Raw genomic sequence first — 26,039 nt, 5'->3', positions numbered from 1 at the left:
AAACGTCTGTCTCGTGACAAGAAGCGGGCCAAAAAAGCAAATATGTTGCCGAACATGGGCCATAGGGTGAATAGTGAGCAGTGTGTGGGATAAATTTACCCAAATTGCGCACGCAATGCACCAAGAATAGTGTGTGCACGTTCCGGGAAAAAAGTGTGAAGTTTGGTGAGTTTAAACAGTGCAATAGCGTTTACTAATGATAGCCGGTGTGCTGCCAAAGTGGGCTGCGATTCTAAACCCGTCCTAAGCCGAAAGTGCGCCACACATCGGTGATCGTCGGCCACAAATTGCCGTCTGCCGGCGGAAAAAATGTAATGCCTGCAAGCGTTGCGCACAGATTGTAATGTTATTGTTGTGGTTGGATCGATCCTGTCGATTGCAGATAGTGTGTGAAAATAGTATTAACAAGCCCCGACGGTAACCGTGCGCGTTCGTGCGTGTGTGTTTTACGCCGCGAAAGAAAGGAGGGGTAGAGAAAAAATACCACCCTACAGAAAAAAAAATCAGTGCGAAATTCCTGCGTGTTCTTTCTTCGGTGCGAATGTTTGTTTTCCATTCTGGCTGTTCGGTGAAATATAATGCCGAAATGCTGATTATTGAATCATTGTGTCACATAAATAATTATCCATGAAAAATCGATCGTACAGTGGCGTGTTGGTGTAGTGTGCATGGTATAGGGTGTATGTGTGTGTGTGTGCTTTAGTGTGTTCTCACCCTCTTCGGGGTAGTGTCCGTTGCCAGCAGTAAAAAAAGAATAAACCGGAAATATTTTGCTCACTTAGTGAATCCTACATGTGGCAGCATACAATACAGCGCAGCAGCACTTTTTGGGAGGTAGCGGGATGATTGTGTGTTGATGCTGGCCGGGTGTTTTTTTATGTGTGTGGTATCATCCATTTTCGAACCAATTATCGTGGGCAATTTGAAAAATTGATCAACTCTTACCTCGCCCCTTCCCCTTTTGTCACCACCCACCACCCCGGGCCGAGGAGCTCCTTGGCCAAACAGGACACGCGAAGGGTTGAAGCGGTGGGATTGGAAGGCTAGCGTAAAACAAATAGCAAAATCGATCCCAATCAGTAAGGGAACCGCACCAGTGTTGGATTGTGATACGTCGATGCTTGGCAGCGGATAATCGGAAACAACAATGAACTGCTTCCGCAGAAACTTGGTCCCAATACAAGGTGAGTACAGTTTGCGCTTTTTTTAAGGTTACAAAGTCAGCGAATGTGCCATTCATTTGCATACGTATTATTTTGGAACTATATGGAACACATCAGCGTTTAATACGAGATAATTTTAAGCAGCTTATTTTATCTCGTGCTCAATTTATATGATGCAAAATGCCATAAAGTATCGTATTTTTTCATTGTACGACCAGACTGTGGTACCAATTAACGTAGCACTACAAACTTTTCCAACCGGTCGTGCAACATAACGTGCTGCTGCAGGTGCTTTACACTGATCGATTCTGAATGAAGATTACATCCCTCCATTCTACCCAATTAAAAATGCATCCAATTACGTATCTTTTTTGACCAACCCATTTTCACTGGGTGGTGTCGAAGAATTGGCAAAAAAAACAACATTGCTTCGCGAGTACATTGGATTTATTCCACCAATACTGGTCGTGATGGTGATTATCGACTATTAATTGATATTTCACCAGCGAAACTGTCACAAGCAGGGTGAAAAATGAAAACTCGCTCCATCGTCTGATCCACGGACGTTCTCGGTTCCGTGGGATCCTTACGATGCCGTCTAGCGATAAAAGTTATAGGAAGGAAAAATATCCTTGCCAGTTTGCATCATATTTTTTTCCTCCGACACAGTCATTATCGGTAATTTACTTTACACCGAGCAACAACAACAAAAAATACAACTTCCCCGTCTGCTTATTTATCCTTCCGTCGTCACACATTTCCCGGGGGATGCTTAACACTGCTCAGTGGGTGAGCCGGTAGGATATTTGGCCTAGTTTCCCGCGGAAGTTTGCTCCAGTCGCGTTCTTTAGCGCTTCGATGCGTTTTCGAAAAACGTGGCTGCCAATCGCTAATCGAGAAAAAAATGATAATAATATAATAACCGTCACTAATGGGCTTCCATAGATTTGTGGTGAGTAAAAACTCATTAACTGTTCGTTTAAAGGTCAACATGATGGAACCCCATGCTTTAGTTTGGAGATTATTTGTCGCAGAATAGATGACCACAGGTTGGTGGCTTTGCTGGCATTTGAATATGTTTTGTAATAATGTTTGCGCTTATAAAATTTGACTGCTAATGATAAAGATAAAGGAAAGAGAAACAATTAATATTTTTTTCATGTGTCGTCAGAATCATTAATTGTTAAATTTATAGTCAACGAGTCCTCTTTCTCAACTAATCTTAGTGGTATTGACTTAAAAATTCATTTTTATTAGTAGCGTTTAAAACGAATTGCAAACGGGCTATTTGCATACTAGTTTAGTAACATACATCCTTCCTTAAAGTGACGTCACAATTAAATAAATTGTGTAACAAATTATTAATGGTTCAATTGAAACCTATCCTTCATTAAACTCAACATGCTTTGATAAGGTTCAATGATCCTGTACCGATCCTAATTGATAAACTGAAACAAAGCGCCATTACCTTGCATGCCAGCCAAAGGTCCAGAACATTAATTGCCGTTTGAAATTTTAAAACGGAAAATTAATTGATTTTCTTCAAGATCTTTTCCCATCAGCGATGTGTACGAAGGCCGAACGAGGAAAGGATCCAGTAGATATGCTGCAGTGGAAAGGTCCCTCAGTGGAATCAAATAAAAAAGTCCAAAAGTTTGAAGTAACTTTGGGTTGGCGGTGGCTTCTTTTTTTTCGTCTCTCTCACGGCAGCAATAAAAATGATTTATTGAATTTCCTTTCTGACCTGCAAAACTTTGGTTCGGCAGTGCAACCACCGGTTCGGCAGATGAGGCCGAATATGGTTACGTCTTGCTGAGTGTTTCCGTCAAAGCCCTCCGGACGGTCCCGTTCCATCCGCATCTGGGGTTTCCCCCATCAAACGCCCAGCAAATGCGAATGACCTTAAGCAATCCCATATCTCGAGGATCATGACCCGGAATAACCGGGATTTAAACTGCGCTACCGAACGGAGTGGAAAGTTTTTCGGTCAAATCAAATGAACGAAATCGCAAAGAGTTTTTCCATTCTCGACTCGAGCACACATTTGCTGGCATTGATTTGACGAGGGATGATGCTGTAATAGGCCAAGGTAGAAATTCGGGCAAAGCAGAATTTTTTCGCTTGCTCGCTTATAATGTACTTGGCCCAAAAATTAGAGCAAAATCAATCACAAATGTTACACTTAAGCAAACATTTTTCGGAGCTAAACAAGTGTGACGAATGTGCGTACAACTCAAATGACTGTTGAAACTTTAATATAATCTATTTCTTAATGTTTGACTTCTTGAAATGCTTAAAGAGAAAGTCCAAACAAAGACTATGAGAAAGGTTGGGTTTTGTGTACGACCAACTTATTGTTCCTTCATAATGGCGCACGCACTGAATAATGGCCAAGAAAATTCCCCATGTTGATGGCTTTCTTACTCTCGCTTATATCTTCATCAGCGCATAGATCAAACCAGACCAGCGGTTCTTCGCAAGGCAGGTTTTGGCAATAAATTTACTTTCGACTCGACTTTATTAGTTTATCGAACTTGGTTCCTCACCGAAAGCTACTGGCTACGCGTACACCACGTAGGATTATTCCGTATAATGATCTGGCTGGCTGAAGAAAAAACGACCTTAGCGGACTTGGGTCGTACCGCGTCAATAGCAGCCCCGTGTGCTCCTCATCAATGCAGCGTCCAACCGAATCCAACCGTACTGATATTTCTGATCCGGCGAAGGTTAAGCTTTCCGCCGAGGTTATATGGCCTACATGCCGCGTGTCCTTTGGGAGGACGCACTTCTTTGGCAGGGCCGATTATCTCCCATTTTCTCTCCATTGAACACTTCGCTTGATTAAAGCTCGACCGTATCAATATCAATTTCAGTTAGTTGGATAAATTTGTACCTTCGCGTGATGGGCGAGCAGCAGATATGTGTTTGTATAAAATAAAACAGGATAACGAGTGAGCGGGAGTAAGCCAGAGGGCGAGAAAAGGATCAACCGGCGGTTGCCTTGCTTGACACCGATGCGGATGGACAGCTTGGCTTCCATGGCCGGGGAAAAGGAAGGTGACCAATTTGCGATAAGGATTTACAGCTAGTTGATTGGTATTCCTGCTGCGTCGCAGAGAGACTACGGGCTTAGGTGTAATTGGAATTAATACGAGCGGCTTTCGGAACCGCCGGTATAACGAGCAACGGGTGCCGTACAGTGGATGAGGTGTGCATGCGTGATATGGCCAGTCTCTCTCTCTCGATCCCATCGATGTAAATGATGCAGTCGAAACTGCGTTAAATCAACGGGAACTTTTCCCATAACATGTTTCCGAGAAATTCAACCCTTAAGATCCTGACGCAGGAATACACTGCTTCAAGTTCGACGTGCTACGTAGAAAGCTCAAGTTAATTCTGTAGCGAACTGAGCTTTGTTTTTTATGTGCCAGAATATTCTAGTTTCATGCCACAGTACAAAACGTTTGCTTTGGATAGATGTGCCAGCGAGGATTTATTGGACATGAAAACGCTTGACTGACCCATTGCTGCGATGCCAGACACACAAATTGCTCTATTCCACCCAGCAGAAACGTTCGGCGAATCACTTTCGCACAATCGAAGGAGTTTATCCGCCGTATCTTTCGGTGCAACACATTAACCCCCATGCTATCAGTGAACGCAGGACGATGTGGTGTACAGCTCGCGCTTGATGATGAAAGTAAACAAAAGCGTGCGAAAAGCCTCATTTCCCTGGGACGACAGATTGCGCAACAAGCCCGTCGATTGCTTCCGAAATTTGCATAAGCTTGTCTGCCTTCCGGTACGACGCCATTCTTGCTCACAATTTCGGCACTCCCGGGAATCTTCCACCCATGATGGTGTTGTTTTTTCGCCGTTATGCTGCATCAACGGGCGAGGAATCGGTGAGGATGTATTTGACGGATGCTTTTACCTTGTTCGTGATATCCTGTGCTATGCGTAAAGAGTTCGCTTTACTTTTTTCTTACTTCGTTTCATATCAATCCTTTTTTCCTGTGCGTATTGGGGAGCTACATTTCGCTCTTGAGTGCTGAACAGCACAATTTTTTGTTAGCACACAACGCCACTATTCTTATCTTCGTCCTCCACAACAGGACCTAGTTTGATCGAGCATGAACAACGTTTGCAGTTCACAATACATCCGGGGTTCCTGATCGTTACCGACATGCTCGTAGACTGGCTAGCAACCACATGGCCGGTAATGGCACCGTTCAATTCTTCGCCCACATGCGTTTCAATTTCCCGATCCGTACTGCTGAGCCGTACGATCTCGGCGGACGCGTCCGTTCGGTTCATTTTTTCCTCCCCAAATACTTCGTATGCTCCTAGTCAGCAGCTCGAAAACAACACAAACAACATGTCCAAATGTCATTTAGAATCGCCTGCAAGCTTTTTGTCTCTGGCTCTTATCAAATTCCACCGGGAGAAGCGAATACGGGCCGTAACGACATTCTTCTACGAATCAGGTCGAGATTGGAGTGCAAGTCATATTCGCTTCGTCGAAAGAGTCTTTTGTGTGATCTCGATTTACCGGTTTCATCTCGAAAGCTTTCGCTCGTCCAGCGCTCGCTGCGACTAATGGTTGGCTGTTTTTCTTTTTTCCCCCTTTTTGTGACACTTTTTTTTGCGTGCCAAATAAGGAAAAAGGCAAAAGGACACACACACACAGGCTATCCTTTCATCTTCCAACTCAGTAGGGGTTGGGCGTTGATAGCGTTAATATCTAGTGCTACTAGGAACACCGAGAAGTCGTTTCGATACTAGCACAGATCTGGCGACACCCTGGGCATCCTCCTCCAGGATGGAAAAAGGTGGTTATGATGAATTTCCTTGAAAACGGCCCCAACCCAACCCGGGGTTGGAGGTTAGATTTTCTCGATTGAGTATCCTGGCTGCGGGTGCTGGGTGTATCGGGGCACTAAAAGGTGTACAAGCGAGACAATCGCCTCCAATCACACGAACGGCACGCACAAACACATACAAATTATTCCAGGTAGCAAACTGTGGGACCACTGCACAAACCTGGGTTCCACTGTTCTCAACGGTCCACAGCCAAAAGCTGTCCGTCGTCCGTTCAGCATTCACTACGCATCCGAAGGCAAAATGTTCCCTGGCGCTCTGCATCCTTTTGGGGATGGTTTCGTGTGGGCTGCGTGCGTTAGTTGATTTGGGTTATGGGCGAAGGTACTGATAACCACTTCACAAGGAAAATCGCAGAACCGATGTCGATTAAGCATTTTCTCCGGTTGATTGGAGGTTCGATGAATGTTTGCCGGATCAATTGGTGCATGATTGATTTTCCCTGTTCGACGGGATCTTGGAGCGAGCGAACCGTGCAAGCATTGAAGTGGAACCGGGTATCAACAGCGGAACTAGAGTGGTAAATGCGGCACCCAATATTAAGCCGATGTAATAAGCTTCTAAACGTTGTGACAGCTACGTTTACACTTCGGTGCAAATATCGGTTTGTAACAAGCCGATCATGGATGGGGCTGTTTTATGTTGTGTTAATATTCTAGAATCACTCTTTCGTTGCATTATTTGTGGCATTATTAAGCTGATTATTAGCTTAGTTTTGTATATGATTCTTAAAATGTTTTAAGAACCGGTGTATTCTGCTCTAATGCAATTCCATTCAGTTCAATTGATGCGCACATTCATAGATTATACCAATTTTCGTCATTAAGATTAAGTCGTTGACTGTCAACACGAAGATTAATTCATCAAGCATATTTCAATGCTCGAATGTGTTAAAGTATGGAAAGGAAGCTGTTTAGTCTGGTTGTATTGCTTGAAGAAAAAAATTTACCAGATATCAAGCCAGCTATGCGAGGACGATTTATTTTAAACTTATCGTTTGAATGTTTGCTAACAGCAATCATCTTACGTTACTAAACATTTTTGTCTCTTGCGCTTGTGGCACGGTGCACTATCTACAGTGCGCAATAGGCGAGTATGGGTAAAACAGAGCAATTTAAACCGGTTTTCAGTAGGTAATACGTCGTGATCTAATTTCATAAAGCGCCGTAAGGAGTACAGCACGCTTTCCCGGTGAGTTGACCCAACCAAACGAGGGGAAAAAAAACCTCACGGTCACCAGCGACCAGCGAACCAGCGCACTGTTGCAATAGCGCTTGGCCACATTCAATCGGAGTCAATTGGATTGAACGTGAAGTAATTCTTGAACATTCTTCGTGGCCAGCCGCTGTATGCCAGCCGTGCCTGTCCGTGGCATTTGCCAGTTGGTGGCGAGGTGTTTCAAGCAACTTCCGCCCGCCGTGGGCCAAAGTCCCGTTACCACCTTCGTCCCGCTTAGAGCGACAAATATTGCCCGTTGGTAGGGCTGGTGGCTACAAATCGCTTGATTTTTTTTTTGCACCCGTTGCAAAGAACTGGATAATGGTCCAATGTGTATGTATCTAATTGTATGTGGGTGTTTGTGTGTGTTGGCTGTTTTGTTGTTGTGATTATATAAAAATGCAATACTGCAACAGAGCACTGGTGCGGTTTCCTTCTGCTGCGGGCGGTGAATTGTCTTTTATTTCCGTGCCATGCCAATTTTCCCGGACTTTCCTTACCCGCAAGCTGTAATAGATCGCAAACTGGGTGCATTTTGAAAGAAAGTCGGTCGAAATGGGCGACTTCATCTTAGAACATAACGCTATCTAACGCTTATTGTAGTATGTATTTGAGAAGTTGAATGTGATGAGATAAAATTTGAATTACATTTTTATTTCAAATTTTTGTTAGTTTACAGTTTAATATTGAATTACTTTTTTCACAATAATTGTACGTAAAGTTTCCTGGTGTGTTGTGTTTCCCTTTTTTTACAATATACGCTTGGGCAAGTCTTTTTTTTGTGTCCTGCGAACGATTTCTTCTGCCAAGATAATTGCAATCATTATCGATCAGCAGCGGATGGTGGTTTTGCTCGAGCACACTCATAACAAAGTAGCCGGTGTTCACCGTTTTTAAAAAAGAAAATATTGAGATTGGATTCCATTTTGCTGCGGTTATCGTCGGTGGTTACGTGGCTAGAGCAAAACGTTACTGCTCTTTTTTCCTTTCAAACCAGTAAGTTGCGCGTGTGAATGAACACTTGCAGCACAAGACACTAGAACTAATCAAACACTTCACCTGAGCTTTTATTCCAACCAATTATCTGCTCGCAACTATTAACGAACAAAAACTAATTTTGTAACACTTTTTCATCTAGCGTGACCACACTTGAAATTACCATTTTGATGCGTATGTACAATGCATCATCTTTGAATAATTTTAAAGCTCCATGTTGGATTACTCTCCTTCCCAACTAAACACAACGGTTTATGATCGTTTGTTTTGTTGCACCGCCAGTTAGACCTTTAAGGCTTTATTGCGAACGTACTGATTAGTTTACTGAAGTCTTACGTCCAAAATGAACGATTTCATATATGGTGTTTTATTTGGTGGACGTTTTTTGAATATTTAATATAATTCAATGGGTTACATGGAGCTATACTCACTGCATGAAAGAGTTTTCCCCTAAAAGCCATCTAAATTAGGCCCCAAACTATTAGCGAAGAGGAAGTAACTTATTTAGTGTGTGGCTGATTTGGACTTTCTAGAACTTGTTCGACTTATTTGACAATGTCGCCGGATACCACTCATAAGATTCGGCATACAACCTACGGCACAATTCGTGTCACAAGTCCTTGAGATCCTCTTACATCTAGCGTCATTTACACTCGTTTTAAGGAGAAGGATGCTGAACCGCAATTACATTTGAAATTCTTGTCTCGTATTGACGCAACTACATTCACTACATATCAGTGCATTAGGTTGATTGTTTGCGTAAGTGTGTAGATGCCGCAGTGTTTTGGCAGCGATCTGTTTGCTAGCTATGATGCTTTCGATTCAGAAAAATCTTGGTCTTACAATAATCATAGTTCCGCAGAAATGTTATTGTATTGCTAATGTATTGGAAAGTTAAATTTAATTTAAAACATCCTTCGAAACCATCAGGTTACCAGAAAACCACTGTTATTTTCTTTTTCTTTTCTTTCGAAATCAACAATTTCTAAGATGTTGAGTGAAAATGGTATAGCTTATCGTTTATTAGGTTAAGTGTTTATTTATTGCCTTGCGTATGTTTCCAATGAAAAAATAAACGCATTCCAGTACCGCTTTCATCTGGTTTGCTACTTTTCTCCATTTTGCTCCTTAAATCGTAGCTTACGGATGTATATTTCTGGAGGTGCTTTTCAAATCCTGCATCGGATCAGTGAATCAAAAATAAAAAAAAAACATGAAAACATGAAAACCAAGGAAAACCACGCTATCGTCGTACTCTAATATACACTCAGAGCAGAAACTCAGAGTCACTCGGGTTGAAAATAAAAGAGTAGCCCTTTGAGTTTTTCCCCGTTCGAAAGGGCGTAAAGTGGAGATATGTAGACATTCAACGGCAGCCAACCGGCCAGGCTACGGAAACACGAATCTTTCATTTTGTGTCCCGTTCCGTGAAACAACGTTTCCACCATTTTTCTTATTATTTATTTCTGTGCGATTCCTTCGACGGGACGGGGTGCGTCGGGACGAACCCAAACTGGGGCGAGAAGTGAAAAAAAACACCCTTTTTTCGAAACAGTCCTGCTCACCGCTGGCACACTTTAAAAGTGCTCACGTAGGAAGGATGAATTTTTAAAATTTAATTTTATACAACCTATTACGTCCATCGATCTCTAACTTTTGCCGGCTTGGTTCCTTCCACTTGTCTGGACACGATGTTTACAAGTGGAATGCCTTGTTTTGCTGGTACAAATTATCAGAAAACGGTGCTTTCATTAGCACAACATTCTATTATTGATGCAGGGAAAAGGACCATATCGCTTCTTTGGTGGAGTACATCAATAAATAAAGTTTCGATAAATAAATAATATTATTATTCATATTTTAATAAAAAGTTGCATTTCCTTACGATCGTTCAAGGCAGATGAATTGAAACAATTTGTTGCTTTATTATATTTTATATTATTTTATTTTTGGTACAAACATTTTAAAGCAAGTATGACAACAGATAACTTTACATTAAAAAAAGAAATACCTCGAAAATACGCACACTTGTCACATTTTTTGTCGCAAATAACAATGGAGGTAACAATTAAATGAAGGTTCAGCACCGCAATAATTAACTCCAAATGTGAAGAGCTCGTCATTGCGACGTTTGCACATTGCGAATTGTCAGATGGACAGTAGCACTTAACTCGCGTAAACAACGTATTTACCAGCAAGTCGATAATTTTCAAGTCTTTAAATGCCCGTACGAACTACGCTCTGTTGTTTGGTCCATTGCTAGAAAAAACACACCTCAATTTTCACGCCACCTCATGCCACGCTGCCACGAGGAAAGTACAAAAGTTTAAAATTCCGGCAATGATTGCGCTAATGGATCAAAATAAATTATGCAAATTGTTATATATTTTACGATATGCGAATTTGTTCACGCTGTTGTGCCGCGACTGTGCCTTGTTGAGATTCATTGTTTTACTTTCTCTCCGTGCCGAACGAAAACACCAAAAAGATGGTTCTCCAGGGCTCGATTGTACCACGCGTTCTGCCCGACAGCCATTAAGGCTCGAAGGAAGAAGCAAAAAACACGCACACACTCACACACACACAGAGAACGGGAAAAAAATGTTTCATCATCAGTCAGTAGTGATGCTTGTACCGATCGAGCCTACTGCCGCGTGCGTAAACGCGGTACCGTCACCGAAAGATTGCCCAAGTCGGTGTCAGAAGGAGAGGTTTGCAAACAATAAGATTTATAATTAATTTCTTTGCCAAAGAACAAAGCACTGCTTGGGAGAAGAACAAAAAAATGGCATAATCTCCGCGATGCAAAGGGGCCCTAATAAAAATCTTATAAATTTTAATAAATGTTGAAGAATTTTCCGATCAACTTTTGGTGCTTTCAAATTTTCCACCTTTTACTTCCGTACCCACCCACTTGCCTCCCACTGTCCCACCCGGTGCAGACTGATCGGGGCCAGAAAGTGAGTGAAGTTTTTAAGTTACGCCACAAAGGTCATCCCTTCCAGCAAACCAGCAGGGACGTCGGTGCGCGTTCCTTTACTCGAAGCCAACTTTTTCGTTACTTTTCGTTTTGTTAACCGTGTTGCTTCTCTTCTGGTCATCCGTTCGTTAATTATTTCATCTGGAAATTTTTGATTTATGAGATTCTCAGCATCATTAGATTTACTTTCGAAACTTTGGGCAACCAGTAGCCCACCAGTTTGTGCGGTTGTTGTTTGTTGATGTTTCTAGCGCGACATTAAGTAGTGTGCGTATTTATGGGATTTCAGAAGACACGCACAGCAAACTTCAGTAACGAGCTGTGTGTCCTTACCATTAACAAAGAACTAGACAACTTTCTTTTTTTCCAATATTCTTGTTCCAAAACACGGAATCCATGCGGGTGTAACTGTTTTAAACGCTTTTTACTGCAGGGTTTTCGCTTCAATCTTTTAAATTGCTTTCAAATGTTTCGCTTGTCGCAACAAAGTTACCACAAAATTAGTTTAACGTGCATTTCAGAATTGTTTCGCTTCCCCCTGACAACGACCAGAACTTGCACGTCTATAAAATATGAAATTGTTGTATTTTAATCCAAAATTGTGACAAGATTTGCGCTATAATATCTCGCATAACAATGAGATAATCTGTTTTTTAAACGACTACATTCATTTCTTTTGATGTGTTTTATGTTTTGCCTTCCAGTTACTGGATGCTACCGCACGGAGATACCATTTCACGAGAGCAGCATTTTATTGCTTTCGAGCGAGCAAATGTAACACCGAAGAAACGCGCTGGCTAACATTCTTGCAGTTAATATGATTCCAGCGGTTTATATTTCGAGAATGATTCCTCAGTTAACGTACTGACGTGAACATGATTCTACCAACGCGAAACCGTAAAAGTTACCTTTGATAACAAATTACTGGCGCGTAAGGAATGAAGCCGGCGCCGGTTGGAAAACATTCTGATGTAGGTATCGGGGGCAATGTGTTGCGCGCACTCTTTCTCCTTGCGAACGATGATAATGACGACGGTGATGCCGATTGGCATACCGAAGGTGTTGGCGATGGTGTGCAGCAAAAAAGAAACGAAACTCGAAAGCAAAATCACGGCTCTTTCTTCTTTCACCGCAGCGGGCGTGCAGAGTCGTGTTGCTAAAAGGTGGAAACATGATAACCTCCTCCCGTGCCCGAGGAAAAGCGAAAAGAAACGCAAAGCTTCACTTTTCTTTTCATTACATTAGCACGATTTTCCCGCAAATGCCATGAAATGATGTTAATAGGAAAAATAATCAAAACAAACCAAACAGCTTTACGGCACCTTCCAAAAAATAGCACAATAAATCTGCGTTTATGTGCGTTCAGTGTACAAGTCCCATTTGCTAGTATATTTGCAAGTTGCTGAATGCAAACAAACAAATAAAAAAATAGTGATTGTATTAGTAGACAACATAGGCCGATTTACCAATGAAAAATTCGTTATTTGCCTAACAATTTTATTATTTTATATCTTTTGCGATAAGGCATAATAGCCGGGTTTGTCGAAGAATATTGTTCTATTGTCACTGCTCTTTGCCAGACACCATCTGCAGAATAAGTTTTATTTCCGCTCAACGACAAATGGAGCTGAGTGGCAGAAATGTGCCCAAAATTGGCCGAAGTACCGTAGCGGGCGGATTTGGCGGAGTGGAGTTGTGCCATGCAGAAGGAAGTCACATATGGTTCTGTTTCGTGAATTTTCTCTTCGCCCTCTGGCACGAAACAATGTGCGGATGTGGGGTGTGCGGAGAGCGGGATTTCCTGGATGGATTTTTCCTAAGGATGTAGCTCATTCGGTTGAGGATGGGACATATGCCGCCAAAGAAAGCGGAAGAATGCCACCGTGTGTCGGGTAAATGGATGGATAGTTAAACTGCTGTGGTGGTATTGGTTTAGTCGTCCTCCCATTGCAGCACACCGAATGGGAGCCAAGAACTGCGACATCAGTCTACGGCATGAGATACAACCCGGCATGAGAAGATGGAAAATTAGACTCAGCAAAGAATTTCCCCAGATTTCCTAAAAGCGTAACGAGAGCGAGGATGATGAACCACCGACGGAGGCTCGTCATGTGTGCATTCCATTATTTTATGGATAAAATAACAATGTGAATACTTTACATATTTCGCATTTTATCAACTTTCTATAGCATATTGGATTTTTTATCTTCGCTTTCAATATGACATGTTAAATTTTCGATTTAATTGTATGATTTCAGTATATCATAGAATGTGGGTTTTACAATAATTTAAACTAGTTTACCTTTTTTCCTATTTTATCACTTGTTATATCTCTTCTTAATACAGCTTCGAAATATTTCGGTATGGAAATTCCTCACCTTCATACAATCACAACCGCTTCGGTTTGTCCTTGCCTTACCGGATTTGCTGAACAAATCTGGTAGACTGGTATCGTCTTGCAACTGCTACAGACACTGGGCTTTCCCCGGCAACACAGACAATCGACACTCTCAAGGGATTCTTTAAAGTCTTATTATTATGTATTACGACCATTATCCTGACTCCACTCGGGTTTCGCACACATGTGCACATCACATGTGCATAGAATTCCCCGTCCAAGTGCTCGGCGGCTAGAAGCGCGTACACATGGTACAGGAGGCTCCTTTCAGCGAGCTTAAAAGTTGAGGTATCCGTTTTCTCGATACATGGGCAAACACCCCTACCAAACTACCCCTGCGGTGAAATGGATGTTCGGGGTGTGTTTTTTTCTCCGAAAACAACTGAAGAAGGTTCGACAAGTCAGATGCAAAATCCATTACATTTGATGAGCAGGATTTAGCTCGTTAAATGTGGTGAGATATATGAATTTCCCACTTTCGAAGACAACGACCTGTTAGAGACGATTCTTTTAATTTTTTATAAGACAAAACAGATGATATATGTAAAAGCTATTGCAGGTTTTAGTTAGTTATAATCAAGTTCCAAGAAGAAATGTGAGATAAGCGTCCAGCTTATTTATGTTATCTTTCTTCTCATGAATTTGACTCTGCAGAAGCATTAGACATCGCTCATCGGCAAATGACATTATTGTGGCAAATTGTAATTAATTTCAGGTTTAGCATTGTTTCTCCGAAAGTTTCCTCATGCACCAAACCAAAGGCTAATTATTGGCCCACATGGGGCAATATAGATGTTAAATAGAAAATTATCTGCTGCTCCGAGATCCGCAACCAAGCAAGTACAAGCACATGTTTGACCGATGAAGTTTATCAGCATCGTTCGAAGCAAAAGACGAACTTTCCCGAGTACCATTAGATATGATTAAATTAGTTCCCGGTATCGGTACTAATGTTTACACATGTTAACATCTTGCATTGTGCCGGATGGTAAGACATATTTCTTTTCCCATTTTCGCCATCCTTTTGCAAGGCCAGTCTTCCCGTTAGCTGCTGTTAAAACAGCCGCCGGCAATGCGTACGGCGACCCAAATTACCCTGATTCGGCAAATGTGCCACGGTCAAGTTACAAACGGGAACACATCAAAGTTCGGACTGAGTTTCAACAGCTCAGTTGACTGGATGCCTCCGGATGCGCTACGATACCGCCGTCGACACCAGCCGAGTGCAGCTCCGGTCACGATAACGGTTGCCAGCTCACTGGCCGCAGGCACACACATATGTGCGAGCGAATATGTGCGCTCACTGGTTGGTGCATCGGCTGGGGCAAACACACACCGAACAACGCACGCACCCTGTGCCGTGGTGTGAAATGATACATTTTCAATGCAAATTATGTGCGTCGTACATAATTACCGCCTGACACACACCATCTATCCGGCTGGGCGTCTTACTGCAGCTAGCGTATGCTCCGGCTCGGCTGACTCTTCAGCCCCGATGCACTGCAAACTGCAATAAATCTTCCAGATTGAATGCAGTCGTAATTGACATTCTATAGGCGAGCGTATTATCTCGCATCATATAACAATCATAACAGTATTTGCATCCGAGTGCACTGTCGGGATTGCCAAGGTTCCAGAGGACCCCGGCATCCACGGTCCGCATCTCACCCCGCCATTTACCCGCTTGTCCAACCGTCAAAATCGACCGTACATTCAAATCATGCATTCATGGCTGCGCTGCGTCCATCTTCCACCGGGCTGGACTGTGCTCCCGTTTGGCATCGGACCGGAATCCTGCATCGAGGCGCATTGCAACAGCGTGTGGGATTTCGAATAAATATGCAATAACAGTTGTTGTATCCAGGCGCAACCGGAGCACAAGATGGATGTCTCCTAAGGTGATTAATGAATGGAATATTTCAAAGTAAAATGATGAACTGAAGGCATCCCGGTAGATGAAATGTTTCCTGAGATCGGCAATAGGAAGTGGGTCTGATTTGATGTGTGAGTGGGTTTGCTGGAGTAGGATATAATTTCTGGTGGTATTTGCATCGAGTCGAAGTAAAAACTCTGAAAAGCTGTTTTAATAAGGATATTTCTTAATGTTATTTAGCTGCACATGTTTCATGCAATAAAATTTATAAACTAACTTCAATATACCAAAAGTGTTTGTAAATATAATTATTTGCAATTTGAAAACTAATGCGATCAACTTTCAAAGCCTTAACAAGATGTTCATACCTCGAACTCAACAGTTTGGCCATTCGAATCCTTGAGAACTGAGGTAACATTACTGTTCTCCCTCAACTGCCACAAATAAATCTTGGGTATTTGTACAACCCATTTGAATTCGATCCGTTTGTCTGCGTGTTGTTTTGGTTTATGGTCTCGCTCAAACAGTTCAAACGTATCACCACGCTAATACGCAAATCAATTAGGGAAACAATAAATAAATGTGATATGTGTCGGTTGTTTTGAAAGTGATACGAACTTGTATCTCACACGCCATCCTACTCGGCACGCTGCTCGAAACGAGATACTTATTTGGGCATTTGGGCAAGACAAGTTTTTGACGAATTTGTCGAAACAATCATCATTCCATCCGGACATTTTTGTGTCAACAAATCTATTGGCAGAAAACCGACGAGCAGAACTCTATCGGGTATCGAGGTGTGAGCACAGGTGGCTCGATGGTAAAGGGCATCGGCATCGCGTTTGCCTCATGGCGGTGAGCAAAGTGTTGTGAATTTGACGACAAATTTGAAACACGAGATTTGCCGGCACGTTTTTGGTTACTCGCACTGTACGCACGTCGAAAGTTTGTGTGAGTTTCGGTGCGGGAGTTGTCGCAGCAACTTTCATCCGGCCATAAACGAACAGATGGGCTGGAAGGGAAAGACAAGTGTACACGCCATAGTAACGATGGCCAATGCCATCAGAAAGAACAAACTACTGCAGTAACATAAATACCAAATCGTGCTCATTAATAACGAATGAACGTTCGTGCCACACCGGATGGTGTCCTGTGAAGTTTCCCAGCACGGGGTCTACGGAGCCGCCCGGTTCTAAAACCTAGTCAACTTTTATCTTTATCGTCGGTAGCAATGAAGTGGCCTCCATTGTTCGTGTGACGGGATCTCGCTTGTTTCTCGCCCACTAGCAGCGAGACGGCTCATTGTGAACGTCAAGTAAAAAGGACGCTTTGTTGGAGTACTGCATGTTCTGCCAGTGCCTTTGCACCGTCTGTGGCACAATGGCTCCAGTAGTAGCAAGTATGGTGATGGCAAGATGACAATGTAGCACAGGCAAATACGGCCAACGGTAGCGGTCCCATATCCTGCAATCTAAAGACAAATGCGTCGAAATGCTTGACTGGATTGCATTGTGCGTTAAATTGATCATTGATTTTCCGAGCCATGGCAAATCACGACCGGCCCTTCATTTCGGCAATCTGACAACAGTTTAATGAAATGAAGCCATCCATAGTGTGACTAAGTATTACGGTTCCCGGTACACCTTGCGGACCGACAATTGTCGAGGCTGGCCTGTTCCTCGTTAGACCTCCGAATTCCGCACGCATTTCGTCAACGACTGGCAATAAATTATATTTTCATGACTCTGGAAGAAGAAATATGTTTTATGACACATGTTACCCGTTCAATGAATAATAAAAAGGACGATTCTCGTTTATTGCTTTCTGGCCAGGAGCGGTTTCGTGTCACGTTCCGTACGCTCTCCAACTCACCAAACCCTTGCCCATGCTTTGCCTGACGGTCAGCGGACGTGCGAATATTGTGTTCCATTTCCAAAATATATATATCTAGTCCCGTTGGAGCTCTCCCTCTTTGTGATCCGAGTTGTATCCTAAACGTGTGGGACTACTACTATAACGCAATATTACTCCAGGAATGATTATCCAGCATCTATTGGTTAATGTCCTCCAAATGGTACACATTCGATATCAATGCAGATATACTGCTTCGCATCCTAAATCTGCACGTAATAACCAATTTAATTACCTAAGGTACACTGATATACATCATTGCTTTGATTTGGGTTTTTGACACTTTTTTACGATTTAATACAACCCTGGCGGTAAAAGGTAATTAAGCACAACAGCCGTTGCCGGTATTCGTCCGTAGAATAATTGATCTTACATGATCTCATTAGGGTAGCGGTAGCTAAATATGCGATTTCAATAGCAGCTGTCAATTAAGGAACCAAAATATTGTCCCTGTTTATTACACTCCCAGCCACCGGAACGCGAGATCCTTGTCGCAATAAACAAAATGGAGTGAATCGGATTGACGGCGTTAGCAAAAGAGTCTTCTTCATTTTTGTTTCGTTATTGCGCCATCAGTGACAATTATATGCTCCGTTTGGTGCTGCCTAAAAATGGCATCTGGCGGAATGCGGTGCGAACGGAAAGCGTCCACGAAGGCGCAGCATGGTGACAGCACGGTCGGAGGTTTTGGATTAAATTTCATCCTTTCATCCTTCCTCGATTTAAATAATCATTCTCTTGTCGAGGGCGTTGAGCGTTATCCTTCGGCATCCTTTTCATTTTGCCAGACGTCACCGTCGACAAGCGATGGAAGACTGTCATAATTCGTGAGGTGCCACCAGCACGACAACTGTATTTACGCTTTGTCCATTAAATCCTGGGGTAATCTTGCTTGCGAAGCCTAAGCAATCCTTTTCTTGAACCGGGCCTGAAAAAGGGTTTTACCCGAAAAGGAAAATGGTGAGAATGTTCAAGAGAATAAGGGCTTGATAGGATTTTCCATTTCTTTGAAAAGTTCACCCGTGGATTGATCCTGTTCAGGGTTGTTTTATGTAAAATGGAACGGTTTACATGCTGCACAATGTTCTTAGCGACAAAAAAAAACATTGGTTACACGATGGACACAAATAAATGTAAATATTGATTTTTGTTATAGATCTTGGGCCAATCATTTGTTTTAGTTTATAGTTTAGTTTTTATTTTTTTTTTAGTTTAGTTTTAGTTGCTTTAGTTCAAATTTATTTTCTTTCTAGCAAAGTGTCTAAACATGTTAAAACTATTTTCTTACAGAACTTATAGCTACTTTCTATGGATCTAATTTGCATTACTCCAGCATTGTCCATTTATCGGTTTCAAATTGACAAATTGATACACTTCATGATTTTATCCAAGAATTTGTTATCAGCCTCCCTAGGAATACGAGCACTGATGCAGATGAAGGAACGAGTAAGATATTCTGTGCCTCGTCCCAAATGGGTTCCGCTTGGTTCTCTCTCCGGACTGGAGTACTGCTTCATTCCATAAGCTATACGTTTTATGTAATGCCATAGCGAGAAAATGTCGAATGCCACCAAATCATGCCACACGAATGTCCACCGAGCGGCCAAGGTAGAGGGTAATAGAAATAAAGGAAACATTGATTCCGCATTCGTTTATGTGCATTATATCCATTTTGGTTCGATCGGAAACTGAGCGAAAGCACCGGTGATGGGTTTTCCGTTTCCGTTTACCCATTGTGCTAAGTGGGATTTCCATGTAAGGATGTCGAATTACCATCGGGACCAGCACCGTCATGATACCACGCTGTTTGGTATCGGTACAAAATCTTCCAAGCACTCTGAGGCCTGGATGCACGATATATTGTCTATGTGTTTTGCTCTGATTGGTACAAGCAACATCGAAGAAAGGAATAATACAATGCGACATGTCTGTCAAAGTATTGTTGGGAAAAAAAACTCTTGTATACTTATTTAAGATTCTTCGCAACTTACCTTTTAGTTTTATCTATTACCAGCAACGTGTATCATTGTATAGTTGGATCGTATTTAAACAAACCCACAACTTTAAATTAAACTATATTACACACCTTCCTTTACACAGGTAAAGGGATTTAGTCCGATCACGCTTCATGCTGTCACAGTGGCTGTAGACAATGTAGACGCTCGCTAGAACGACTCCCAAAAACCTCAGCAATTTTCCACCCACTCACGCCATCGAGACAATGCTAACCACAAACTTCACTCAACTCAATAGCACTTTACCCTACAGCCAGCATAGCCACGGCACCGGAACGACCTTAATCTATAATAAGCCTCCTCTTTCGGTGGGTTCCGTCGATTGCGTAGGTAAATCAGCCTCACTTTATCACTGCGTTACGGTTATCGGAATGTGCGGCGAACGCGGTCTAGATTGTGGATCGGGGATTTTCTTCCCGAGTGCGTCACATGAAAGCGGTCTACACTCCCCGATGACGAACCGCGCTCCAATTGCCGCGACGAATAGCGATCCCTAATTTCTTGGAAGCGGGCCCGTACAAGACGCTGTCGCATGGACTAATTTTAGGGATGCGCCTACAACAGGAGGCAGAATAAGCGGATCGTTGCTGGGATTTACTGACAGATTCGGTTGGGGTGCTTTTGGACAAGGGAGAAACACAGCTCAGGCAATGAGAAGTAAAATATGCAAAAAACCGCACACGTTGCCAAACGTGCTGGGAGGCTTTCGGAGGTTTGTTTTATCCTTCTTTTTCCGCTGCTTACAGCATCCCTCTTTTTCAGCTTCATGTAAAGCGCTGCTGAGGTAGAGTTCTTGCTATCTACATGCGCTGCACACCGGGATCACGCAGCGAACCATGGACGAGAAAATAAACAAAGAAACTGCTCTCGTCCCCGAGTGGAGCTTCTTCAGCGTTCTGACAAATGCATCCAAGCAGGCAAGCCGAGCCCGCTGCCCGGGCTCGTCGATAAACGATGAACACATAAAAGCTTTCGGGAAAAAGTTTTAATGCACTTTCAAACCACCCAACACCAAAGGGAGCGTTCAAGATCGGTGTTGTTTCTGTGTGGCATGCCGTTGCGGGCCGCCTCTTCGCCGTGCGAGCGCTCCAAATGAAGATGTTGTTATCGCGTCCCACTAGCGCACGCGTTCCATCAAACTTTCCTCCCTCGTTTCCGTTCGTTTTCCACCGCGTGTATCCGATTGCCAACTCTAACCGGTTTGATCTTGTTGGATTGGAAGTTTTGTGTCCCTTCTTCTTTCCGTCCTTTAAATTCAGCTTTAGGTCAAACCGTTTTTATAAACACCTCTTTTGCTGGACCTCCTACGTTTCCAACGGTGGAAAGCGTTGTAATGTTGCAGGCTATTCCGAGATGTCGCCTTAATAGACCACACGCACACAGTACCGGGCATATCGAATGAAAAGGTTTGCGATAACACTCGGCAGGCGTTGAATTGTAACATTAATCTCCATTTTACGGATGTTGATGTTAACAAACTTTAATATCACAACTAAGCGTTGTTTTACCTACTTGTTTAATGGAAATTGTTTATATTTAAACGCATTTTGGATGTTCAACTTCACAAAAGAACGATACGCCAGAGAACATGACAAACTCTAGCCTGCAATCACATTCAATTCCGTTCAGAGATAATGTACCACACACACAAAAACACAAAGTTATCATTTCCATGTAGCTCCCCAACAAACCTATAATTTAAATCACTTTTCTCTCCTGTATGTAATTTCACTCACGTCGCGCCCACAACCCAAAGCGGTAAAACGAGTAGACACACCTGGGCTGATCGATATGCGGTTCGATCGATGCGTGGTTTGAGCCGTGGTGTTGGCACAGGATGATATTCCGTGCCATCCATCCAAGACCACAAAAACCGCATGCATAAAAATTTGACACCACTTCGACGTTTGTCTGCGGTGCTCGTCTAGGGTGGTGTGTTACGTTTTTTTTCTGTACGTTCGCCCTTTGAAACAACGCATTTTCCAAACCATGAGGTAACGCACGTGCCTCTTGTTGTAGCTACTGCAACACTAAACAAATTAGGTGTTCACACTACGGGAGAAGTGTTCGACGAAGTTTGCTCTACAAAGTTAAACAAAGTTGCTCTATTAGTTTTACGGTATTCTTCATGTCTAATTTGTGTTAAATGTAAATTTGATGTATACAACTTCCAGTACCGTGTTTCGTAAAATGGGGGAAAATTTATGTTCAACTTTATTATACAACTTACATAACATCAGTTTTTCAGTTAAACATTTATTCGAAGCTGAAAAAGCATTGAAACGAAACACAATTTCATATCAGTCCCCCTATTCCATTGCAAACAAATTATTGTAAGACAGTACACAGTGTTCCGGAACAGGTAGCCAATGCTGCACGAAATAGCGACACTCTACTTTGGGTACGTAATCTCGTCCGCAAAGAGGTGATTAAGTTGCCACTTGCAGGTTTTCCTTTCCAGCTTGAGACATGCACACCACGACGGTTTGCATGTTTTGAGGCTTCAATGAAATTTTCCCCAAATTACTGGATACTGACAGAAAACCGAACGTAAAAGTACTAGTTAGACGGTTCATTTGAAAGGAGCAGTACGTAGAATAGCTGCTGGGTTTTAATTGAAGGTTGCCCTAACAATTGTTATTGGTTACACAACGTCTGAAGCACAATGTTAGTCTAGTTGTTATTTTTCAACAGGAGTACTATAGTACGTATCATACAATCAAACAATAAAAAAATGCGATTTAGTATCTACTCAATATGTCGCTTTGGAGTCGAATAGAGAAAAACCCCATTATTGGTATTGGCTACTCGTATGCACTTCAGTTCAATGACGAAAAACTTCTTACATCACTGTCAATCAGATCGCTCCTTCTCTTTGGTCGGTATCTGCGAGTAAAGAACCGATCACCTGATCGCCTCGAGATGACTAAAGTACACTCTCAGGTGCGATCTGCTAAGGTATGTTTTTTTCAACCAACCAACGTGTACGGTTACTTTGCTCCCATAGTGGCACCATTCGGCCGACAGAAGATAATCAATGATTAGGCGTGCAAGTGAGCAGAAGTATTTTTCACACCACCGGCACTTCCAGCACGCTACCTGGTATCATTTCTAGATCAACCATCGTACCACAGTCGAATCTTTGGTGCACAGCCTCCATTCGATCTACACCAGACCAATTCGATCGGGCTGATGTTTTTCTCATGTTTGTGCTCTCGCTGGCATAGTGGTACATCTCATTTTACGCTGATTTTGGACGGATTTTAAAGCCCCGCTATATAGCAACGGAGGGCATGGGATCGATGTTAGTTTAGCGCTTTTGTTTGTTTTTGTTCTATGTTACAACCAAAGTTCAACGGCATTTTCCGATGTGTGAATGACGTACGGTGTATGGTATAAACTAATATTTTCTTCCCTATTTGTACTATTTCCAGGTAAGGCGCATTGACTAAAACTAGAGTTTGCTAATGGGATGTATAAGATTTGGTGAGTATTGAGATTTCAGAATTACAAGCGAGGTCATGATTCCAACATGTAAGCTAATGTTTGCCAATCAATAACATCTGCTACTCAGAAATATATATCAGTGGAAGGTGAACTCTATAATATAGTTTAGTTGGAATTTTGAGATACTACACTATGCGTGGAATGTATGCCGATAGAGGTTAATCAAGCTATTTTGGCTAATGAACGTAAATCAATAACCGTATTTGAAAACATACAACAATTCCACTTCTGCATAACTATTAGAAACTATTTATCTGACAGTCTTTATTAAAACATAACCCGTTTGTGATGGTTAAACTACTGAAATTGATAAAATTCAAATTAATTGTTTAAACAGAGTGTAAATGTACATTATGTATGTACCTTTAAGGACCTAAAACTAATAGTTTTAAATATCTAAAGCTCCGGAGTGACGCATTGTATCTGAAATAGGCTCACTGCTTTTCACACGTCAGAAGCTGTTTCCAATCCCATTTAAACCATTTTATTTTACCCAGGGCTTCTTATAAATCATTTGCAGACTAACCTCAATGCAAGACTAAAACGTTCTGAGATAGTAGTGATAATAGTTCTAGAATTCCTATGAATTTGCAGGCACGATCGATACTTTAACACAAACTGTGGGCGTGCTTTATGACTTTCGGCCTATGATATAACACTAAAACATCATTATTATTAAATCCAACTAGTCTGCTTAAAACACACCCTACACGTTTCTCATGAATCCTGCTACCTGCTAAGGTATCTTATTTATGCGACGTGTACTAAACTATTAGGGAAAACCCATTTGCAAAACAAGAAAAAAAGAGAATTCGTCTATAGATAAAACCCTCCGCTGGGCGACGTCTAGGTGGAAATCCTATTACCTGTACCACCTCGTTCGGTTATGTATCGAACTTTGATCACGTTCAGTGCAGGAAGCACAACCGGACCAGCCGTGGCCCTTTTTTCCCGATGCTCTCCGGTCAGCCTGCCATTGACCATTTGCCTTCTGTACGACGTACCGAGAAAACACGTCAACAGTGGGATGTATAGTGTTGTTCACTTTCTCGGGTCTCGGGGATTATTTACGATGAAAGACATCCTATAAATTTGATTTCCTTCTCCGATAAATTTCCTATCCATATTTTATCACACATTCCAGGCTGTTTTGGACCGCGTGCGTTAGTGTGTTTTGGATAGAAAATGTTTTTATTTCATTCGGTACAGCAAAACGGATATTGAAAGGTAGCCAAATTTTAGCCGATTTTGAGAGAGGCATAATAATAATGATAGATTTTGTAAATGATAAAGACGAGCGAAATCAATGATGTAGAGTGGAAAAATGCAGTTCATTGATGTTCTGGTGCAACAAATTGCTTTTTCGAAAACATCCTTATTCTGGCTGTAATTTTCACTTGCGATATGACGTCGAATGAGTACACGATCGCAGGTGGTCTTCCCAGAGACGGTGGCCAAACAACTATCAACGCTCAGCCTCAGTCGGGTAAATAATGCTTGATTGGTTAATTAACAGGCACAGTCTTTCGAACCCGGAGCCTATGCCAACGCAACTGCTAACACTTTGTGCGAGTGGTTCGAAACCCATAGTCCGCATATCCACAGTTCGACATAGTGGCCTGGTGAGAATGCCCTCATAAACACAGCAGGAAATGATTAAGCACCAGGAAGCATAAGATTTTATCCTTAAAGTTTGATGCTGTTGTTCGTGTTATACGATATTCAACGACACTTCTAGAGTTACGGCAGCAGTGGGGCCATTCGATCGATGCTGACGATCAATTGCTGGCGATGTATGAGAAATATTCAAGCAGCGTTGCGTCGGATGGGAAATGAAACTGCCCCAGCGATGGGGACCCGCGGCTTCATCGCAATCCGTCCATTTCTATCAATTTTAATTAATTCTCTTTAATTCACGTCATTTTCTGTTCGACGAATCGGACCAGCTGCTTGTTCGCCTCGCCCAAGATGCGACTGAGACTTCCAGTACGAGCAGTTCGATCGCTGTTTTTATAGCCGAATGCGTCGTTATAAACTTTTATTTCCAATCGATAATTTCTCTTTTCAGTTTTATGATTTCATGTTCTGCTTCTTTGCTTCGTTCTCACAACTATGCGTAACTAGAAATGTCGCAAAACCGTTCTGAACGCGTCACTGTGAGGTGTGTTCTCTACTTGGGTGTAATAGCTAGTGCTGCTGCTGCTGGCACTTTGGTCCGTTTTTCCCGAGCCAAACCAACGGATAATGTCAACGGCAGAGATTGATGAGATAATGAGACTGCCCCGGACATGTTCGTAATTTGAATGAACGTTTGATATCCAGCGGTCCAGCCAGCGGTCCCGCTGTGTGCCCGGTTACTTGTCAGTGGCACTGCCAGAGACCACAACGATGTAGTAGTTAATTAATTTGCCTCCAGCGCTCCTGCTGGTGGTCTCGTCTCAATTGCCAAGATTATCGAGCATTCGATTACATTGATTCGTTTTGGTTGTGTGATGGAAAAGCGTCGATTTGAAGCTGGGAGCAAGCTTTAAATAAGTTTTGCTTCGATTTACTCCTGTAAAGTCTGTTGGAAGTTACCGAAAAATAAACATTTATTACTTGGCAGGCTTTGGGAATGCAAAATTCCAGGAATTTTAGTTCTAACAGATGAAACGCTGAAAGCATCATAATAATAAACTCTCACCACAACCCAGTTTTTTTTGCAGAATAGAATCATTTAGCCGAGTTGCGGCGACCATTCTCAAACTGTTTATTTATCTTGCTCCAACTTATCCTATCCGTAAGCTAAAAACTCTGTCGGAAAAACTAGCACATCGTTCGCTTAAAACTCTGACATAGTTTATTTAGCTTCGAAAACACCGGATTCCGCAAAGGTGCTATCTTTTTCACTCACCTTAAAACCAGAAATTTAACCACTTGCAAGAAGTGTGTTGATACAAGTTTTGTGGAGCAACGGTCCGTGTGTATTTCGGGATGCTGCTTTTCCTTTTGTTCCTATCACCAACGGCCCGGAACGAAGGAGCTTTGCCAAAATCGATAACCGGGCGACTAGAAGAAAAGATCCCACAACTTTTGCCACCCGAAAGAAAGAAAAAAA

The 26,039-nt window shown here is 42.3% G+C and overlaps 1 protein-coding gene across 1 annotated transcript in view; it reads left to right on the top strand.

Moving 5' to 3' along the window:
- Nucleotides 1–1,043: 1,043 nt before the first annotated feature.
- LOC128302082 (muscle M-line assembly protein unc-89-like) overlaps nucleotides 1,044–26,039 on the top strand; it is a 162,676-nt gene continuing 137,680 nt past the window's right edge. Inside the window, exon 1 of the mRNA XM_053038807.1 lies at nucleotides 1,044–1,184. Within this exon, the coding sequence (XP_052894767.1) occupies nucleotides 1,148–1,184 (37 nt within the window). The 5' untranslated portion in view covers nucleotides 1,044–1,147. The remainder of the gene's footprint in view (nucleotides 1,185–26,039) is intronic.

The sequence above is a fragment of the Anopheles moucheti genome, chromosome 3 (genome assembly GCF_943734755.1).
Source record: "Anopheles moucheti chromosome 3, idAnoMoucSN_F20_07, whole genome shotgun sequence".
NCBI lineage: Eukaryota > Metazoa > Arthropoda > Insecta > Diptera > Culicidae > Anopheles > Anopheles moucheti.
This window is presented reverse-complemented; position numbering and strand designations above follow the sequence as displayed.